At 38.1% G+C, this 20,456-nt stretch overlaps 1 protein-coding gene across 1 annotated transcript in view; it reads right to left on the bottom strand.

Annotated features, from left to right (window-relative positions):
- Window positions 1-360: 360 nt before the first annotated feature.
- Window positions 361-20,456, bottom strand: part of TMEM47 (transmembrane protein 47) — a 33,130-nt gene continuing 13,034 nt past the window's right edge. The window contains exons 2-3 of the mRNA XM_003420174.3: window positions 14,159-14,299; window positions 361-3,769 (exon numbers count right to left, since the gene is read on the bottom strand). Coding sequence (XP_003420222.1) covers window positions 3,591-3,769; window positions 14,159-14,299 — 320 coding nt within the window. The 3' untranslated portion in view covers window positions 361-3,590. The remainder of the gene's footprint in view (window positions 3,770-14,158; window positions 14,300-20,456) is intronic.

The following is a 20,456-nucleotide window of genomic DNA, read 5'->3' on the forward strand; positions in this document are numbered from 1 at the left end:
ACAGATTGTTTACATAACTCAGTTGCAGAGGATAGAAAGGTTCTTGGGAGAGAACTTAAAATAAATGATAAATAGTTTAAGACAAAAACAAAATAAGTGTGTCATAGTAAACACTATTTCCTGAATCCCTGGTTAGCGCACACAGTTGCATGCTCAGTTACTAACCAACAGTTAGGAGGTTCGAATCCACCCAGAGTAGCCTTGGAAGAAAGGCCTGGTGAACGATTTCCGAAAAATCAGCCACTATACGTGTTTTCTAAATAATATATATTTTTAAAGGAAAAATGAGCTGAAGACATGTAATTTAGAAGCCTTGTCTACAGGGTCTACGCAGCAGAGAAGACACAAAGTCAAGCCACATCAGTGAAACCACTTTTATTTTTATTTTGTCCACATAAGTAACTTCATGTCAGCTAGAAAAATCATGAAATGAAGAACTGATCGTGAAACTGCAAACTCAAAACCACTGGAGTGAAAAACAGGTTTCCCCCAGATGATTGTTTAAAGAGAAAAAATAACCAGGATATCATGAATTCATATTTAAGTAGTAAACATGTCATATATTTTAAAATAATAAATATTGAACAGCGGTAGAGAAACTATAGCATAAACAGCATGAAGTATATTTTATTTAAGACAGATGAAATTTCTAGGCACAGTTTTAGGCATTAAAGAGGACACAAAGGCATAGGTTAGTGTGCGCTGCTCTGTACAAAAATACAGTCTGAATAAATTACACTGCTAGCCATATGATTAGACATCACTTACCAGTCAGTTCATTGCATGTTTAATAATATACAGGTACATGCTAATCCATATAGATCATTTATATTTCAAACACATAAGTCTCTCTATATTTATGTCTTTAAAATGTACACGCTGAACTTACAAAAAGCTAAATAGTTGTGCAAGAAATCCAAATAACTAGCCCTGCTGTGTACTTTATGCTCTGTGTGTGTGTGTGTGTGTATACATACATATGTATACATATATACACACAAACATATGATAAACAATGGGTTTATGGTTACCAATTTTGCTTGTAAGAAAACATCAGACAACCTAAAGCTGCAAAAACATACTATTAATGTACGTGAATAATTCACTTGTGTTTATTCTGATAGACAAAACAGTATTTGAAATAGGCAACAATTTTCATGTTCAGCTGAGCTTCTTAGTGATGAAAGACTTCCAAATGTTAGTGGAGACAGCCAGATAGCATAGGGCTCTTTACTGGGAAGGGGGAAAAAAAAGTCATATAAGAAATCTACTTTTCAGTAAAACTGCAGATACGTGTGCCTTAACACATTCTGTCACTTCCCACCTTGTCATATTGACAGAAAATGAAAATGTGATAAGTCTCAAGGTATGAGATTGGTCTAACAGCACACTGCATCCTCTCCTAGGACTAAGACAAGTGCCTCATTGATGTCAGCACCAAAGTACTGTTCTGTTCTTCTATTATTCGGGAATAAAGAGATTCTCTCACAACTGAGGGTATTTAGTAGTGGAAATCCCTATCCAAATATCGTATTTCTCATGCTGCTCTGACAATATGAAATTAACTGTAAGACAGTCTGCCTCGGATTTTACTATTTCTCAAGAAAATTGCTTCAAAAGATTCTATAATACTAATATCTTTCTGGAAAAGTTCCACTCTTCGTTTCTTACAATTCTTTACTGAATCATATTCTTCTATAAAGATTTCTCTCTAGGATGCATTTAATCACTTTTGCTTAGCATTGCTAAAATAAGCCTGGTACTTCATATTTACTTAATGATTCTATAGAAAATTCATATGTTCTTTTCAGCATTTGAGTAATAAAATAAAGTGTTTTTAATTTATTATTATTTTTGCTGTTGTTTTTGGCAACAGTTCTTAAGACAAGCTTAAAACCAGACTCTCTCTTTGGGAGATAAAGCAAATTATTAAATACTGTTGACATAATCCTGCTCTTAATGGAGTTTGCAATACAATAAATAGCACATAGGTGCATTTTAATTGACTTCTCCAAGGCTTCTTTCTGCAAGAGGGCCAAAACCAGGATATACTGTTTTCCTGTCTTTTTTTTTAACAAAAATAACTTTTTATAACCTTTTTATTTGAACTGTATATTAGATATAAAAATATGTTTATGATTAAGCCATCCACATTTGAATATGAAGCAGAATTAACACAAGTTTGCAGTGTGACATCATTTGTAAACTTTATCATTTTGACATTCCTTTCCATTTGAACAGTTAGAGTCCCTTCATGTAAGTGCATCACAATTATGTGCACAGATCAGTCAGCCCATCAGTTAACTTCAGAGGACCAGGTGATAATCAGATGAATTCTACTCCTCTACTGAGATATTTATACAAATCTATCTCTATTCTCTCTCTCTCTCTTTTTAATGACATTTAAAATACTTGAAAAAAAAATAGCTTCCTATTTTACTGAATTTTAAACAAAATGATCACCCTAATTGCTACACTCTTTTGAACTACAGTGCTCACAGAAGAATCATTCATTTTCAGCTTAACACTATTTCATTTTTCTTTTTATGAAATTCTATTAAAACTTTCCAGTGAAACAGTAGAGAACACGGAGCAAAAGCTTCAAGGTCTACGTACTTTCGTGTGGTAAATAAGTGTGAATACCAACCTAAGCGGCTTAACAACATGTACAAAGTTAGTGTTCAAACAACTTCACTAGAACAAATATCAATTTTATGTGTAACAGGTGGAAGTATGAGTAGGGCTAGGGAACAACTTATTACCATTTATGCTAATGGTTCACCTTCTATAAAAATAGTTAAGCTCATTACATATGCACAATTGTTTGCGGCAATGTTTGGTAAATGATTGAAAGGGTACTTAGGACAGAAGCAACTCATGCATGTTTCTTTCTAGTTGCCCCAGGGAAAGCAGAGACCCTCAATTTTCCCCCATTCTAGATATGGCTGAGGCACAATTTCTAACCACATAATGAAAAGCACATGTCTCCAAGTCTTGACTCCCTTCCCAGGGAGAGGCTGACTGCCAAAGCATAAACTCCCATTAAAAACAGTATTCTTGAAAGCGGAATGTGTACCATTAACCATTACATTCACAACTCCCGTTAGGAGCTCACTCAAGCAAATAACCAACTGCCAAAGCAGTCACTGGGTGGGATAAGCAGGGATGAGGACTCTAAGAGTGGAATCCTCGCCAGCGCAAAGGAACTTCTAAATGTTGCTTATGCCAGCTCCTCCCCTGCGGACAATAGGAGATTCAGGCATTTCTCATTTCAACTAGCTTCTCACAATGGTTGCTGTCATATAGACCCTTCACTCGTCAAAACAAACAAACAAAAATGACATGAACATATTGGAAGTTTGCAGCATTTGCCTATGTCTAATCAGCTCTCTTAATTTGTGCAGGTCCCTAAAATGGATGTAAAAGCTGGTTATGATGTTGACAGCCAAAAGGCAAAGGATATTAAATCAACTGAGCAAACTGCTTGAAGCTCCACAAGTGTTTTAGAAAATACTGAGTTAGAAAAGACGCAGGCATAATCCTTTTGTTGGATGGTTGGTTGTTGTTTTCCAAATTTGAGACCATTGGTTCTAGTAGTAGTCTTCGTAGTTCTTAGGGTTCAGGCAATAAAGGATGGCACCCCCGAATGAAAATATAGTTGCACCCCAGGCCAGGCCATAACCCCAATTGAACTCATGGTAAATTTTCAAGCTCACAGTTTCAATGAACTTGATGGGGTAAAGGACCAGGCTGCAAACCTGTAAAACAACTGAAAGAAAAGCAAATCAAAATTAGAAAAACATTATTTCTAGGAAATTAAATTACATAAACATATTTATGAAAATTACTTTTAATTAAATACACATAAAAACCAACAATTTAGAAGCTCTGCTTATTTTAGATGGTACTCTTTAACAATTCTTTGTTTAAACACTCTTTCAAATAGAGTAACAATTACCTATTAATAATCAGTGAAGTACTATATTAGTATTTGGTGAAATAATTACTGCAATATGATAATTTCTATGAGCATATAGAGCAGTGATTCTCACCCTTGGTTTTTACACTGTTACACTCTGAAGACATACTTATCTCAAGGTGCATCATGAAATGATACAAAGCAATGAGTTTATTTCACTTCGATTTTAAAAATATATATATTTTGGCAACTACTACTAAAACCAAAAACCAAACCCGTTGCCTTTGAGTTGATTCTGACTCATAGCGACCCTATAGGACAGAGTAGAGCTGCCCCATAAGGTTTCCGAGGAGCACCCGGTGGATTTGAACTGCCGACCTTTTGGTTAGCAGCTGTAGCACTTAACCACTACACCATCTCGGTTTCCCAACTAGTACTAGATAAGTTTAAACTGTTCAAATACACAAAACCTGTAAATAGCTCCCCAACACTATTGACCCCGATATCAAGTGAAACCCTTCTTTATTTATGCTTTTGAGGAATTGAGGAATTCAAATTCATTCCTACTGATGAAACTGGTCAAACTGTGATTCAAGACATTTGTTGTTGCTGCTTCTCAATATCTAACTTAGCCCAATATTCCGACAAGCCCTACCTTGATGCCATTGCTTATATTACTCTGATCCAAAACTACTTTCATTCTTTTCCTCTCATCCAGTTCCACATCTCATATGCAAAGCGTCTCAAAAGACTCCATCAGGGAGCCACACTCAATTTTTACCTTTCTGCTACGTAAAACTTGTATCTACAGTTTACATGTATATAATATTTCAAAAGAGAATTAAGTCAACAAAGGCATGGGAGATAATGGTACTGGAAAATCTAGGCTAATAATGGCTACTATGTTGTTGTTATGGAGCCCTAGGGAGCAATGGTTAAGGGCTCGGCTACAAACTGCAAGGTCAGTGGCTTGAACCCACCAGCTGCTCTGCGGGAGAAAAGACCTAGAGATCTGCTCCTGTAAAGATTAAAAAAAAATTACAGCCTAGTAAACCCTATGGGCCAGATCTACTCTGTCATATAAGGGTTGCAACGACTCTGAATCAACTTGACAGCACACAACAACATGTTGTTGTTAGTTGCTGTTGAGTGAACTCTGACTTATGGAGACCCCATGTGTCAGAGAAGAACTGCTCCACAGGGTTTTCAAGACTGTGACCTTCCGAAGCAGATTTCCAGACTTGTCTTCCAAGGTGCCTCTGGGTGGGCTCAAACCACCAGCCTTCCAGTTAGTAGTCGAGTACTTCACCATCTGCGCCACCCAGGGACTCCTTAATGGAGCACAAAACTTAGCTCTTAGATCTGAGTTAGCTTTTAGTTCTCAGAGTCAGGGCTAAAGGGGAAATGTGATGAGTCATAGCTAATAATAACAAACCAATTTATCAGGAAGGGCAAGATTTTTTTAAATATCTAAAATTAAAGTGGTGTTTATCCTGTGGATAGTTTTATATTTGAGCCACTGGACTACACAACGGATAACTTCCATTCAAAATTCATAACTTCCTACTGCACCAACTATTACATACTTTGTATTATATTTAAATCAATTTAACTAGAATTTATTGGATGCATCTGCCTCGTTCTCTACGACAGGATTGCTTTCACCCTCAAGAAATACACGATCTTCTCCCTGAAAAATCTGGTGTACAGTGATATGTAACAAGGGTTGGCAAACTACCAAAACTGGTCTGCTGCCTGCTTTTGAAAAAAAAAAAGTTTTATTGGTACACAGACATGCTCATTCATTTAGGTACTCTCTGTGCTACAAAGGCAGGGCTGAATAGTTGTGACGGAAACCATATGGCCCACAGGCCAAAGATATTTACTATCTGCCCTTCACAATGAAAGTTTGCTAACCTTCGATATATAAAGTAAATATATGGTTAAAATGATTAGTGTTTAAATCATCTTTAAAATACTATAAATTCCTGGAGTGTAAGAACAAAAACGTAAACAATTAAGTAAAAGATAAGAACAAACTTGGATATAGTAAAATGATAGTGTTTATTATTTTTTTTTAAAAAAGAATAATAGGATAGTGTAGTTAATTAAACTGGAATTTTGTGCTTTAAAATCTATTCTCAAAAGAAGAGATTAGGAAAAAAATCTATTCTCGGCACCTGCAAAAGATTATTATTTCCAATACAACAAATATTCCTAGAAAGTCTACACAATAGTGACCTATCTCTAGCATAAACTGATGAACTACAGCAAATTCACGAGGGCATAATGGCTCAAAATCATTACTTTCTCTAAGGCTGTGACTAGGGATCAAATGATCTATCTGGAACTAGATGTAAGAATTTTGAACACCTCTGTCATGTAGTTCAACACTGCTCCAGGCCAGCAATGACCTCTCATACTTCCAGGTTACCACTGAGAACAGACGGATAACTAGATCCATATAAAAGGTGAATCTCTCTACATCCAAAATATAAATCACGCCTTGCTTGTAGTTATAAAAGTCTCAGAAACAAATTTAAGTCATTGTTAGGACTCAGCTGATCACATATTATAAAACCCACACTTCATCTATTTCCAGCCGGTAAGTCAGTAAGTGCTAAAATGTCTACTAATTAAAAAAAAAAAAAACTGGCTCTGTGCCTTTGTGAGAGAAAGGGTGCTTTTATGTTTTAAATGTCTTCAGACTAACAAGAAGTCAATTACCATCAACCATGAACTACAGAGAGAAAAAAAAATCATTCCACAGTTATTAAGTAGGTTTAAAAAAAAGGCATTTCCCCTTAGGTTTCTATACTTTGGTTTCTAATCAAATCATGAGTGATCTTGCCAGGATGGGATTGAAATATGGGGATGAGTTAGGTATAGTAATTCATTTACTCAGTCAGCAAATATATTAATTCAAAAAATATTGCAATGTTTCTAAAGTGATACAGTTTAAGGCATTAGTAACCAAAGAGACAACGCTGTTATGTTCATGGGCAGGCAGTCCATTAATAAAGAAATATATGGTATAATGTCAGGCATTGCTAAGAGACATGAAAGTACAATAAAGCAGGAAAACAAGGCAGAGGAAAGTGGGCTGCTGTTTCAGGTCCATGATGGGAGAAGGCCTCTCTAGGGAGGAGGCATTTGCTCACAGACCAGAGGGACAGGAGGGCAGCAAGCATTCCAGCGGAGAGGGAGGGCAGAACTCGTGTAAACCTCCTACCGCAGGAGCCCATTTGGTGCATGGGAACATCAGTAAAGAGAAGATGCTGCGGTTATAGTACAAGACAGCAAGGGAGGGAGCAGCGTGAGATAAGATGGGAGAAACAGCTAGGGGCCGTTCTCGGAAGGCCTTGTGAACTGTGGTCCGGGGTCAGGATTTTATTTCTAAGTGATAGGCAGCTGCTTGAGGATTTTGAGCAGAGAAGGAATAACTGAGGTGAATTCTAAAAGCACTACATTGCCTTCTTTTGTGATCCGGGCAATTCCTTTAAAATGAGGTGTTTACCTAGACTGCTTTTAATATTCATTTTAGTGTGTTTTATTTAGCAAATATGGCTGTGTGCCTTCTGTGGTATAATGACATAATTTCCCTGTAGTGGAAAAGGGGAAATACAACCCCATTAGGCTCTACTGGCGTACTCGCCTGAACAGCTTAGAGATAAACCTTCATTGTGCTGCGGTCAGATGAAAACTACCCTAAAATGCTTTTATGGCTCTGAATTATTTTACTCTAGAATCACAGAGAAAAATGCACATAAGAGCAAAAGTGGAAGGAAAAAAATAACCCCGCATTTGTAAATAATTTTTTTCCTTTTAATAAAATACGTAGATCCAGGTAAAAATGCCTCCTTGACTCTCACAGATGTTTCAAAGAAAATAAAAAATAAAAAAGGGTCCAGCTCTCAACAAAATGCCAACAAACTATATATATATATTTTAACCACCAATCAATAAAGGATAAAAGGCATCAACTGTGGTATTCTCCAGAGCCCTGGCCGCACAGTGGTTAAGAGCTCGGCTGCTAACCAAAAGATGGGCAGTTTGAACTCACCAGTCGTTCTTTGGAAACCCTACTAGGGGCAGTTCTACTCTGTCCTGTACGGTGGCCATAAGTTGGAATTGACTCAACAGCAATGGGTTTTTCATGGTATTCTCCAGCTCTGCCTCAGAGACAACATAGGTAAAGTTGTGTAGCATTTTAGGATTTGAAGGGAATTTGGAGTTCATTTTACCCCTCCCCCTGCCACTTTTTTGAGAAGAGGCTACAAAACTACAGACAATGAAATAGAGGCATGACAGAAGCTTAGAGCTATTAATTCCACTGTTATTTCTAGTATACTCTGAGTTTTTGTCTAAGGGGATTTTCCCCCCATAGTCAATTTTTTTTTTTTTTTTACTTTCAAGATTGAGATAATCAATGCGGCAGTTCTCCTCTGTGCTTGCACAGAGAGTTATTTGGTTCAGACAATAGACTTGTCGATTCTGACTCACGGTGACCCCATGTGTTACAGAGTAGAGCTGCCCCATGGGGTTTTCTTGGCTGTAATCTTTGTGGAAGCAGATTGCCAGGCCTTTTCTTCCATGGTACCACTGGGTGAATACAGACCACCAACCCTTAGGTTAGCAGTCGAGCGCAAACTGTTTGCATCACTTATATATTTTAAGTCAGATGTTACTATAGAAAAATAAAGTAAGGAAAGACCAAATTTGGGAATTGAGATATTATACTTGAGGAACAGTTGTGGCCTCAACTAATAATGGTGGTGTGTGAAAAGTACAGACTTAGAAGATAATTTCGAGGCAGAATTAACAGGGTTTTTTTTACTAAACAAGCCTCCAAATAGAGAACTTACGTAACAGAAGTAGTAATTTGGAGAATAAAAACGTTTGCCCATAAAGGGTTAATATGAAGCTATACTAAAAGTAGTGTCGTTAGGTGCTGTGGAGTCGATTCCGACTCACGGCGACCGGAAAGGACAGAGCAGAATTGCCCCATAGGGTTTCCTAGGCAGTAGTCTTTATGGGAGCAGATCACTGAGTCTTTCTTCCTAGAAGCCAATAGGTGGGTCTGAATAGCCAATATTTCAGTTCAAAGCCAAGTGCTTAGCCGCTGCACCACCAGAGCCCCTTCCTAAAAATAGTGGTAGGTATGAAATCAATTGCTGGACAGTAATACTTTAAATTGTTCTAATCAAAGGGTAGTTTGATTCTGATACATGGGAGGTGACATGGAATCTAATGATCCACGAATAGAAGAACTCCATTTAGTTTGGAATTGAAGCTGGACACTGCTTTTCCTATGGAAATCTAGACTCAAAATACCTCCAGCGATTCAACTGTAACTCAGAGGATGATGAGGAGGGGAACGACCTTCGATCTAGCGTGGAAGAAAAGGCATAGCGATCTGCTTTAGTTAAGATCACAGCCAAGAAAACCCTGTGGAGTAGTTCTACTCTGTAACGCATGGGGTCACCATGAGTCGGAATCAACTCGATGGCAACTCACAACAACAGTATAATTATCAAATTAATAACATAATTATTAATTATGTAAAATCGGAATGATAAAAGACTAAAAATTTTCTGCAATTTGTATTAAAGGTTTTGGGTAAAATAAATAAACAAGCATTCTAAGGCCCTATGGGGCATAAAAACGATCTGAAGGCAGTTCAAAACCAGACAATGGAAAAAAAGGATCCCGAAATAGGCAATTCCATTAATGATAATTTCACCAAGTCCTCAGTGAGGACGAACTGGATGCCAGTTACCAGAATTGCATCATATCTTATCTATTAGTGCCAGGTACACAATAAGAAATATGATGCTGTCAACTGTACTAGAAACGTGGACAGCTTTCATTACCTGCTCTGGTCTAGTGATTCTGCACTTGTCAGTTTGTGGTCTTTATGACATCTCAAGTTGTTGACTTCTTTAAGGTGTTGTTCCAAAAGACGAAGTAACTAGAGTAACAGGATCGATTCAAAATTCAGGCCGATTCTAGTCTGGTTATTCTACATGTGATATGTGTTGTTGTTAGTTGCTGTTGCGTTGACTCTGACTGTGCTGCACAGGGTTTTCAAGGCTGTGACCTTTCGGAAACAGATTGCCAGGCCTTTCTTCCAAGGCACCCTGTGTTTTCACCACCCAGGATCTCCCAGGTAAAAGTGAGTAGTGAATCCTCACTTGGACTTTCAAGTTAGGTACCTTGAACTTAAACTCTGGCTCTACAACTTGTTAGTTATATAACCTTTGACACATTACTTAAATAAATATCTAATTTTAAAATTGCTGTATCAAAGATAGTGTATGTTAAGTGGAGTTCCTGGGTGGTACAAATAGTGCATTTGGCTGTTAACTGAAAGTTTTGACTGTTCAAATCCACCCAGAATCACCTTAAGAAAGGCCTGGGAATCTACTTCTGAAAAAGCCACTGAAAACCCAATGGAGCACAGCTCTACTCTGACACCATGGGGCTGCCATAAGTCAGAGTTGACTTGATGGCAACAGGTTACTGGTAGGTCAGGTGTGTAGCAGTGTGACACAATGTAGGTGTTCAGTTAGTTGTCATTATTATTAGCGTTATTATTATTGATAACATCTGATTCCAAGGTCTAGGCTTCTAGGCCCAGTGAGAAAGTTGTGGAATGTAGGACAATGTTTTAGATGTGCCGCAGTAATAGCAAGCTGTTAGCTCTTCTAACAACTGTTCCAGCACGTAACTACCTAATGAAGAGCCTCAGAAAAAAACAGAAGATACAAACTTAAAATCTGTTTGGCTGTCTTCATGAGGCTACATCATCAGTTTCCAGAAAAAAATACCTTTAGAGCATATCTAACATCAAGATAGCATAGCTGCAGACTGTAGGTACCCAATATATATTTGCTGAATGACTAAAGGAAAAAAATGCATAAATGAGTAACATCGTTTTGATAACTGTTACTTTTAAGAGCTGCTTTGGTTATAGGTTTGTGGTCACATGAAACTCGCATCATAAATCTCAAAGAGAAATGGTTTAAGAAATATTGAATTAGTTCATTGTTTACATGCCTGTTTTTCCCACCAGAGTGTGAGCCACATGCCTTAGTCATCTTTCTATCATTCATTAAACAACTAATTTACTGAATTCCTGTGAGTGCCAGGTATAGCACATGGCACTGAACTACTTAGCTAACTGAGTAGGTAGCCCTGGGTAGAAGTTTTTTTAAGTGTCTGTTTTGACTTTATGTACTTCATGTCTCAGCAGAAGGAAAGAAGGACTATTTCCTTGTTGAGCTAAATATCATTCTTTATGTGGGAACTCCAAGATATTCCTTGTTGTCACAAAGCTTAACATTTGGAGAAGAAAACATTTTGAAAGCAGAGCAGAAACGCAGACCATCCTCAACAATTTACAAAGAATCACTGAACTAAATTATAAGTGAGACAAGCCAACCACATGAATAAGCATGTTTAAAAAAAAAAAAAAGGCCATAACTTTCAGCTAGCATTGCTTCAAGCAGGCAGATTTTCCAATTTTGATAATCTACTGTCCAAATCAATAATTATGTGTACTGACTATATTTTCTAGCATTCAGCTCCAGGCACCTCTTACATGGTTTTGACAAATGGGGGAGAGAAACTTTTTCTGGACACCGTTACAAATAACCAGTAAGGTTTACCTTGCTTATATGGTTTTTTTTTTATATGCAAAGTAGGCGCTAAACTAATGGTTATTTCAAGAAAAGCTTCCATAATCAGAGTGCTAAAAGAGAATGAGTAAAATTAAATCTCAGCACACGAACGTTTTAAAATGTAGCAGTACAGTGCTCATTTGAGGTCTCAGCGGGTAGAGCAAGTCTGTATGAATTTTGCTACAGGGGTTCCTTTCATTATTTTATACAATTTACTAATGTTTGTGGTAGCTAAATGAAAATATTTTGGCCAAACCCTTTATCTTTAACTTATATTCATTTATAATATATTTTCTTTCACAGCCAATACTTATTTTCACATACTTGGAAAAATGTAGTGTTTTTTTTTTTTCACTGGAAACTTCCAGATATTATCCTAAGCATGTTTACAGTAGGTGGTAGAAATGATGAACGTCTTTACAGATTCTGCATATGGCATTATGCAGTAAGTTAAAGGCTGAATGGACTAGTAACTAGGTATGCACAATAATATTGGGTATTTATAATAGAAAACAGCCCCAGTGGTGCAGCGGTGGTTAACACGATCAAGTACTAACCGAAAGGTCGGCAGTTCAAAACCACCAGCGGCTCCATGGGAGAAAGATGTGGCAGTCTGCTTGTGTAGAAATTTACAGCCTTGGAAACCCTATAGGATCAGTGTGAGTTGCAATTGACTCGACGGCAGTGGGTTTGGTTTAGTTTTATAAAAGAAGATCTAGCATGTCTCTATACCGTCCTAAAATGAGAAATGCCAACATATTCTAAAAATTATTCATGACATAATTCCAGTTTTAAAGAATAGTATATCAATTCAAGAAATTGTTAGAATTTATCATCCAATCACTATGTTAATAAATCCTAGTTGCAAAGGACAAACTTACACTACAATTAAAATGTCGAAGTTATTTCATCTCAAAGAGAGAAAAAGAGCCGCCACGGTAAATCCATGAGCTAAGACCTAAACTAGAGAATAGTGCTGAACTCTTTAGGGGAATTTTTGTGTTTGATTAAATCATTCATAATAGAGACTTACTATACATGAGATCAGCAAAATAATGTCACCGCCTAGGACTTAAAAACATTTTTGTAATAGTGTTTTCTACTCTATTTAGAAAATACAATGCTTGGTCCATAGTAGGTACCCAATAGGTAGTTGAACAGATCGGGGGGGGGGACTTTATGTTTTCTTTTTTAGGGAGGGAGTTAGTTATGAATGGGCCATTATTTACTATGGGGCATAAAAAACAACTCAGTAGCCTCCCAGCCCCTGGGAGACCAAAAATTGCTGTGTTATCTTGAGCAAGAAGTCCCTGGGTGGCACAAAGTCTTAAGTACTCAGCTAGTAACCAAAAGGCTGGTGGTTTGAATTCACCCAGAGGTGCCTTGGAAGACAGGCCTGGCGACCTACTTAGGAAAGATCATAGCCATGAAAACCCTATGAAGCACAGTTCTACTTTAAAATGCAGTGACTCACCATGAGTCAGAATCAACTGGATGGCAACTAGTACTCTTGAGCAAGTCACCTAAGGGATTAGAACTAGATGTACTTCTGGATGCCTCTAGCCCTTTGGACCTTCATTTTCATGGCACCTACATTCTGAGGAGACTGCATGGGTATAAGAAGATGAACAAAAACAGCAGGGGGCAGCAGAACACTTCCGATTTTATATTTTTAGTTCAAACTACCCTTCCAATCTAGAGAAATTTCTTTTAGTCCCATCTTTAAACAGCTTTAAAAAATCCATCAACAGCCTAGATGGTTCGGTCAGTATCTTCATTATTGACGGTCACAGGGGCTTATTTTGTCGGCTTCAAATCAGATATGACTGACACGGTAAATTGAAGGCGCCACACGAATATTTCAGTTTGAGTCAAAAGAATATATTCAAGGATATTCTTATAAATGAAAATTAAAACTCACATCAAATAATGTGCTGGGGCTTTAGTCTGCAAGCCTTTCTAAATAGCTCCCTGACTTTCAGTAAAACTGCCATTTTACCGTGGTTGATATTTTAATCCAAGCTGTGCTTCACAGAATGATGGTTGTCAACTTAATGAATATGCATTAATCTCATACAATTGACTTGTCTGGTGGTTCAAGTTGCATGTCATGATTTTTCAGTACAATCATGTTTATTTTCAAACAGATTTATACCTTTCAGGTACACAGATTAGAATTTTTTTTCCAGTTTCACGTCAGAAAAAAATCACATTGGCTTAAGACAACTAACGAGGCAGTAAAAGGGGAAGAAAACTGGGTAAGAGGAAACACTTGGTAAATACATCTGCTGCAATTCCTAAGGCAACGGCCCTGTCAGAAAGTATTAAATATTCATGTTTTATTTCGTTTAGGAGTTGCCACTGCACTCTCTAAAATGCTTAACACACAGAAAGTTGATAATATGATAAACCTTCGACCAATTTACCTTAAAATATAAGAAACATCTCTCAATTTGTATGTAATGCAGCAACCACATGCTGCCTCTGCTTGAGAAGGGGGGATGTAGAAAGGTTCATGAAACTTCAATGCCGCTTTGAAAGTAATGAATATATTTACCTGCTGCAAAAAGCATGACAGCAACAGGTCTGTAGAAACGCCTTCGAGAGCCCACGCAGATAGAAATCAAACCCACCAGGAATGCAATAAGAATGATGGCAGCGCCGCCCAAGAGTAAAGCCAGAGTAGCAATCTGCCAATCTAGAAGGAAAAAAAGAAAATCATTGCTTTTAAGCAGGAAGGTGTCCAAGAATCAATAGAACTTGATTGTACTGCATGCTAAGCATCCTTTGGGATTTAAAATTGTTTTGTAACAGGAATTAATACAACTGTTCTTATTCAGAAAAGGTTCCTATGCGCAAAGAGTTTTTAGACCAGGGATTTACCATGCTTTTCTCCCAAGGACTCTATTAAACATTCACGTTAAATCTAGTGCCCCCCTCCATGAACTATTTTCACTATTGTTATTTATTTCATTTATTGTTATTTTTATCGAGCTATTTTTATGCATATATAACGTTTGCAAATCTTAAGTATCAAAAGTAGAGAAGTTGATGAATTTTTACCTATAATTATATACCCATGTAACCACCACCCAGATTAAGATAGAGAATATTTCTAGCACCCAGGAAGTTCCCTTGTGCTCTTTGCCAGTAAATAACAACCCTCCCATCCAGACCACTGACTGACTCCTGTCACCACAGGTCAGTTTTGCCTGTTCTTGAACTTTACATAAATGGAGTCATCTAGCATGGACTCTTTTGTGTCTGACTTTTGAGTCTGTGATATTTATTTTGTCTGGCTTTTATGTCTGTCATATTTATCCATGTTGTTGCACGAAGCAGTAATAGCGCATTCTTTTTTATTGCTGTCCTTTCTTGGAAAGCCTTCTATACAAACCCCCAGTTTTGGCCTTTTTTATCCCCCTGCTAAAGCAGTTCCCCCAGCAAATGAGCATCAGGAGGTTTGTTGTCCTCTGTTTGTTTCCGTCTTCTTTGATTTCACTCTCATCTTAAAGTGCCTTTACCACCCTGGGGGAGTCCCTGAGTGGCACAAATGGTTAAACACTGTACTACTGACCAAAAGAGGCTGGCGGTTTGAACCCACTCGGGCACCTCAGAAGAAAGGACTGTAGGTCTGCTTTTGAGAGGTCAGAGCCTTGAAAACCCTATGGAGTACAGCTCTACTCTGCTACACATGGGGTCACCATGAGCTAGAATTGCCTCGATCCCAAATGTTTGTTTATTCATTTTAAACCACCCTGGGGGACAGTGTCTCAGATTAAGTATTGCCAGGGGGCCACAGTGGACTCTAAATGGCTGCTCAGTACCCTTTCTCATTCAAACCCAGTAAGCATATATTGACCTCTTACTACCATACTTTTACGCAAATAGCCTGCACGTTATACCAGAACTGTTTTAATTTCATCATTTCCACATGTCATAGGTGTCGGCGTGTTATTTGTGAAAAATACGGTATATGCAGACCACCATACACAGATACTTCAAAAGAGCCTCTCATGTTCTTCGTGAATTGGAAACCTCATCCATATGCATTTGCCATTTCTTATAAAGACCAAGAAATGGTATGGCAGAAAACTGGCCAATTTTCCATTTTTTTTTTAAGAAGGGTAGATACTTTTCTTAGACAAAACAAAATGAATCTATGCAAAGACTATTCAAGTTAGGAAGTACCACATACTAAGGAGAGCAGCATTTTTTAGTGGTGGTTGTTTAGAAGTTCCGCCCTGCCTCTTCTGGTGCTCAATTTAACATACATGTAAGAAATGAAAACAGATTTTAATCTGTGGTTACATTGTAATGCATTCTATCCAAAATCAAGAACTCACAATATTGAGATGCTGCACTCTGAGATTATCCCTGTGGCAAGTCTTCCATGTGCACTCTTAGCTGCCATAGGATAAGGGATGAGTGGAGGAACTTAGGATGCCCCGGGATTTCTCCTTTTGTTTATTGTTGCATATTTTTTTTTATACCTGTTTCAACCACCCTCTTCCACATCCTCTCCTCCCGAGAAATTCTGGATGTAAAACTGACACTGAACTAGACCTAGCACTGCGATCAGGAAACAAACAAAGGGAAAAGAGAACAAATTCATGCTTCTTAAAATACAAAGACAAATTCACAACAAAATAGCATTTCTTATGCCATTTATTTGTACAAAGCCATATAACTTCAAGCAAAAGTATATCCGGCTTTCAACTAGAAGTTAAAAGGAGAGCCATACTACAGCTTTTATATTCCGTAGCAGCATGTAGCTTTGAATTAAAAAGCAAAAAGAATAATCCTTACATTTGGAAGTCTCGAAGTTTCTTTGAAAAAGTTTATATATAGGACCATTATATTGCACTTTAACATAATAGAAATCCTTCTGAAAACTTGCGGGTAAATTGAAATTTCTGAAGCATAAATCAAATTTTTATAACATCAAAGTGTTTGGGGGAACAAAGAGAGGAATAAAATCAATCCACACACCTATCAATCAAATTCCTGGAGAGCTTAAGAGCACCTGTGTTGAATACTTTCTAGCTGGACCATAACTTTTATAAAGTAACTATTATATTTAGCAGTTTCCCCAGAATTATTTTATATGAGACCTTTAAAAGTATTGGCTTCGTTTAAATCAAGATGTTTACTATTTAAATGTCCACTCATTTAAAAAATATCTTAAAACAAAAAAAGTATAATATAGATCGCTTCTTTTTCCTGATAGGCTTTTTCACATCGCTCGATATGAATAGAATATCACACGTTTGACTGATTTCATTTTCAACCTAAAATAAATAGGAAATAATCTTAAGAAATTCATTTGGCTCACGTTTCTCTACTTTAAATATCCCCCCCAAAAATAGTCAAAATACAAGTGCTTATTTGTTTTGTAAAAATTACTCAGATACAAAAAGTGAGCTAACTTCTCCAGTAAAAGGCCAGACAGTAAATATTTTCAGCTTTGCAGGCCATTGTTTCTGCCGCAATTGCTAAATTCTGCTGCCCTAGCATGAAAACAGACATAGACAATATGTAAATGATTTAGTGCAGCTGTGTTCCAAGAAGACATTATTTACAAAAACAGGTGGCAGGCTGATTTTGAACCACTGGCTGCAGTCTGCAGACCCCATGCCCATACTTTGTATACCATTTCCAAATGTTGAACGTTTTTGTAGGTAAAGGCCTTTCAAACAATGATAATTACATAATGAACTCAACTGGATAAATGAGTAAGAGAAGAGTGGAAAGTGAGACTGATGCAACATAGCAACAAAAAACTGCAAAAATCCTAACCGCGCCTGATGTTGAATTTCCTTAAAATAGTAATATTGTACATCATATGGGAAACCAATAAAACCCTACAGTCGAAGCCACCAGGAGAATAAAGGTATTTAAAAGGGATTAAAATTTAATTAGGAAGGAAATCTTTTACAGGGCAGGAAATAATTCTAAAAAGTAGATACACACAACCTGTTCTGGATTTTCTTCTAAACGTCCCATATTTATATTTAGTACTGAATTTGTGGTCAATGACCAGGTCGCTCTAGATATAAAGTCAAAAAGAAGGGTCAGCAGTACCACCACTGTTGTTCTATTGCTACCCTTCCCTTTGGTCCATAACCATCGATATGCCTGCTCTAACCAAAAACCCATTTTTCCTCCAAGAGAGAATAGAAAGGGGCCATGCTTGCCATTGTCCTGGCCAGAAGCTGAGGCTGGAGCACTGAGGCTGTATCCCTGGTGGACAGTGCCAAGTTTTGGAACTGTTGTCATCATATCCACTTGAAATGATTCACTCAGGCAGGTTGCCCAGGACTAAAGCCTTAAATCGCTGACCAGTTGAACATCAATCGGTAAGCTGAAAAAGTTGTTAGATATGGCAAGGAGGCCCAGAGCACTTTTCAAGGTTCAGCCCTGGGTATTCTGGAGCTGAGAACAGTGCATGTGGTGTCATGTCTCTTTAGGTAAACAAATAGGATCCTTCCAAACATTAGGGCCTGCCTCAGAGGTGAGCTAAGGTCAGGAACCCTGTAAGGCTTACTGTGGCTAAGGCAATTGGCCAGTTGCTATTCTCATCTCTCTCATCCTAAATAAGACTAGGACATGGAGAATTAAAGAAAACTGAAACATGCTTTTATAGATGCCTACTCATAGCCATAGAGTCCCCGGGGAGCAGAAACGGTTAATGCACTCAGTCTGCTAACTGAAAGGTTGGAGGTTCAAGCCTACCCAGAGGCATCTCAGAAGAAAGGCCTATTGATCTACTTTCAAAAGTTCAGCCATTGAAAATCTTGTGGAGGGGAAGTCAGCACAAGATGACCAAGGCAAAGAAAGACACTGAGAGGTATGCAAGAATAAAAGGCAACTATGCTAAATACTACCACATATACAACCCTGCAACAACAGTAATAACAAACAATAATGTATGAGTGGATGCATGGGCAGATATGTATGCTGAATAGGTATGGGAGGACATATGGGAGTACATCCATGTGCATATACAGACTAAGTTGTGGATCTTTCTACATACATATTCATATGTGCTGCGTGCATAGTCATACATACAATGGAGCACACAGGGAACTTCTTAGACATAACTAAACACTTCGTGGGACTGAGTTACTGGACTTAAGGGCTGAGGACTCTAGTTCTGGGGGACATCTAGGTCAACCAGCATAACATAGCTCATAAAGTCAGTGTTCTACATCCTACTTCAGTGAGTAGCATATGGGGTCTTAAAAGCTTGTGAGCGGCCATCTAAGATACAACTATTCGTCTTTTCTCATCTCGAGCAAAAGGAAAATGAAGAAAACCAAAAACCCAAGGAAGAAATTAGTCCAAAGTATTAATGGCCCACATGAACCACAGCCTCCGCTAGAATGAGACCAGAAGAACCAGATGGAGCCCAGCTACCACTACCAACTGCTCTGACCAGGATCACAAAAGAGGGTCACAGACAGAGCAGGAGAGAAATGTAGAACAAAATCCAAAATCATAAAAAAGACCAGACTTACTAGTCTGATAGAGGCTGGAGGAACCCCTGAGACTATGACCCTTAGTCACCCTTCTAATTTTGATCTGAAGCCACTCCCGGAGGTCACCTTTCGGCCAAACCACAGACAGGCCTATAAAATAAACAATAACACCCGTGAGGTAAGTGCTTCTTAGAACAATCAACTATACTAAACCAAAAGGGCAACACGTGCCCAAAAGCAAAGACGAGAAGGCAGGAAGGGGCAGGCAAACCAGACGAATGGAAACAGAGAACTCAGGGCGGAAATGGGGAGAGTGCTAACACATTACAGCGATTGCAACCAATGTCACGGAACACTCTGCATATAAATTATTGAATGAGAAACTAATTTTCTCTGTCAACTTTCACCTAAGGCACACACACACACACAAGACAGAAAGAAAAGAAAACCCTATGGAACACAGTTCTACTCTGACACCCATGGAGTTGCCCCGAGTTGGAATGGGCTCCAAGGCAACTGGTACATAATAGTCATTAAAACAAAACACCGGGCTCCATGTTTGCACAGATAAAGTGATAGATATTTGTTATCAACCAAAGCCCAATACTAAATGTAACAAGGACATATATACATATAAACTGTTTTGTTATATACTATGGAATGTTAACAGTTGTGTTGTTGTTGTTAGGTGCCATCATGTCAGTTCTGACTCGCAGCGACCCTATGTACGAGAGAAACACTGCCCAGTCCTGCGCCATCTTTACAATCACTGCTATGTTTGAGCCCACTGTTACAGCCACTGTGTCAATCCATCTCGTTGAGGGTCTTCCTCTTTTTCACTGACCCTTTACTTTACCAAGCATGATGTCCTTCTCCAGGGACTGGTCCCTCCTGATAACACGTCCAAAGTATGTGAGACATAGTCTCGCCATTCTTGTTTCTAAAGAGTATTCTGGTTGTACTTCTTTCAAGATAGATTTGTTTTTTTCTTCTGGCAGTCCATGGTATATTCAATATTCCTCGCCAACACTGCAATTCAAAGGCATCAGTTCTTCTTTGGTCTTCCTTATTCATTGTCCAGCTTTCCCATGCATAAGATGCAATTGAAAACACCATGGCTTGGGTCAGGTGCACCTTAGTCCTCAAGGTGACATCCTTGCTTTTTAACACTTTAAAGAGGTCTTCTGCAGCAGATATGCCCAATGCAATATGTCATTTGATTTCTTGACTGCTGCTTCCATGGGCATTGACTGTGGATCCGGGTTGTAGGCTCTGATCTTGATCTTCATCAGTAAGTGCTTCAAGTTCTCTTCACTTTCAGCAAGCAAGGTTGTGTCATCTTTGATAACTGTACAATAATATTATAATAATGAC

The sequence above is a fragment of the Loxodonta africana genome, chromosome X (genome assembly GCF_030014295.1).
Source record: "Loxodonta africana isolate mLoxAfr1 chromosome X, mLoxAfr1.hap2, whole genome shotgun sequence".
Taxonomy (NCBI): domain Eukaryota; kingdom Metazoa; phylum Chordata; class Mammalia; order Proboscidea; family Elephantidae; genus Loxodonta; species Loxodonta africana.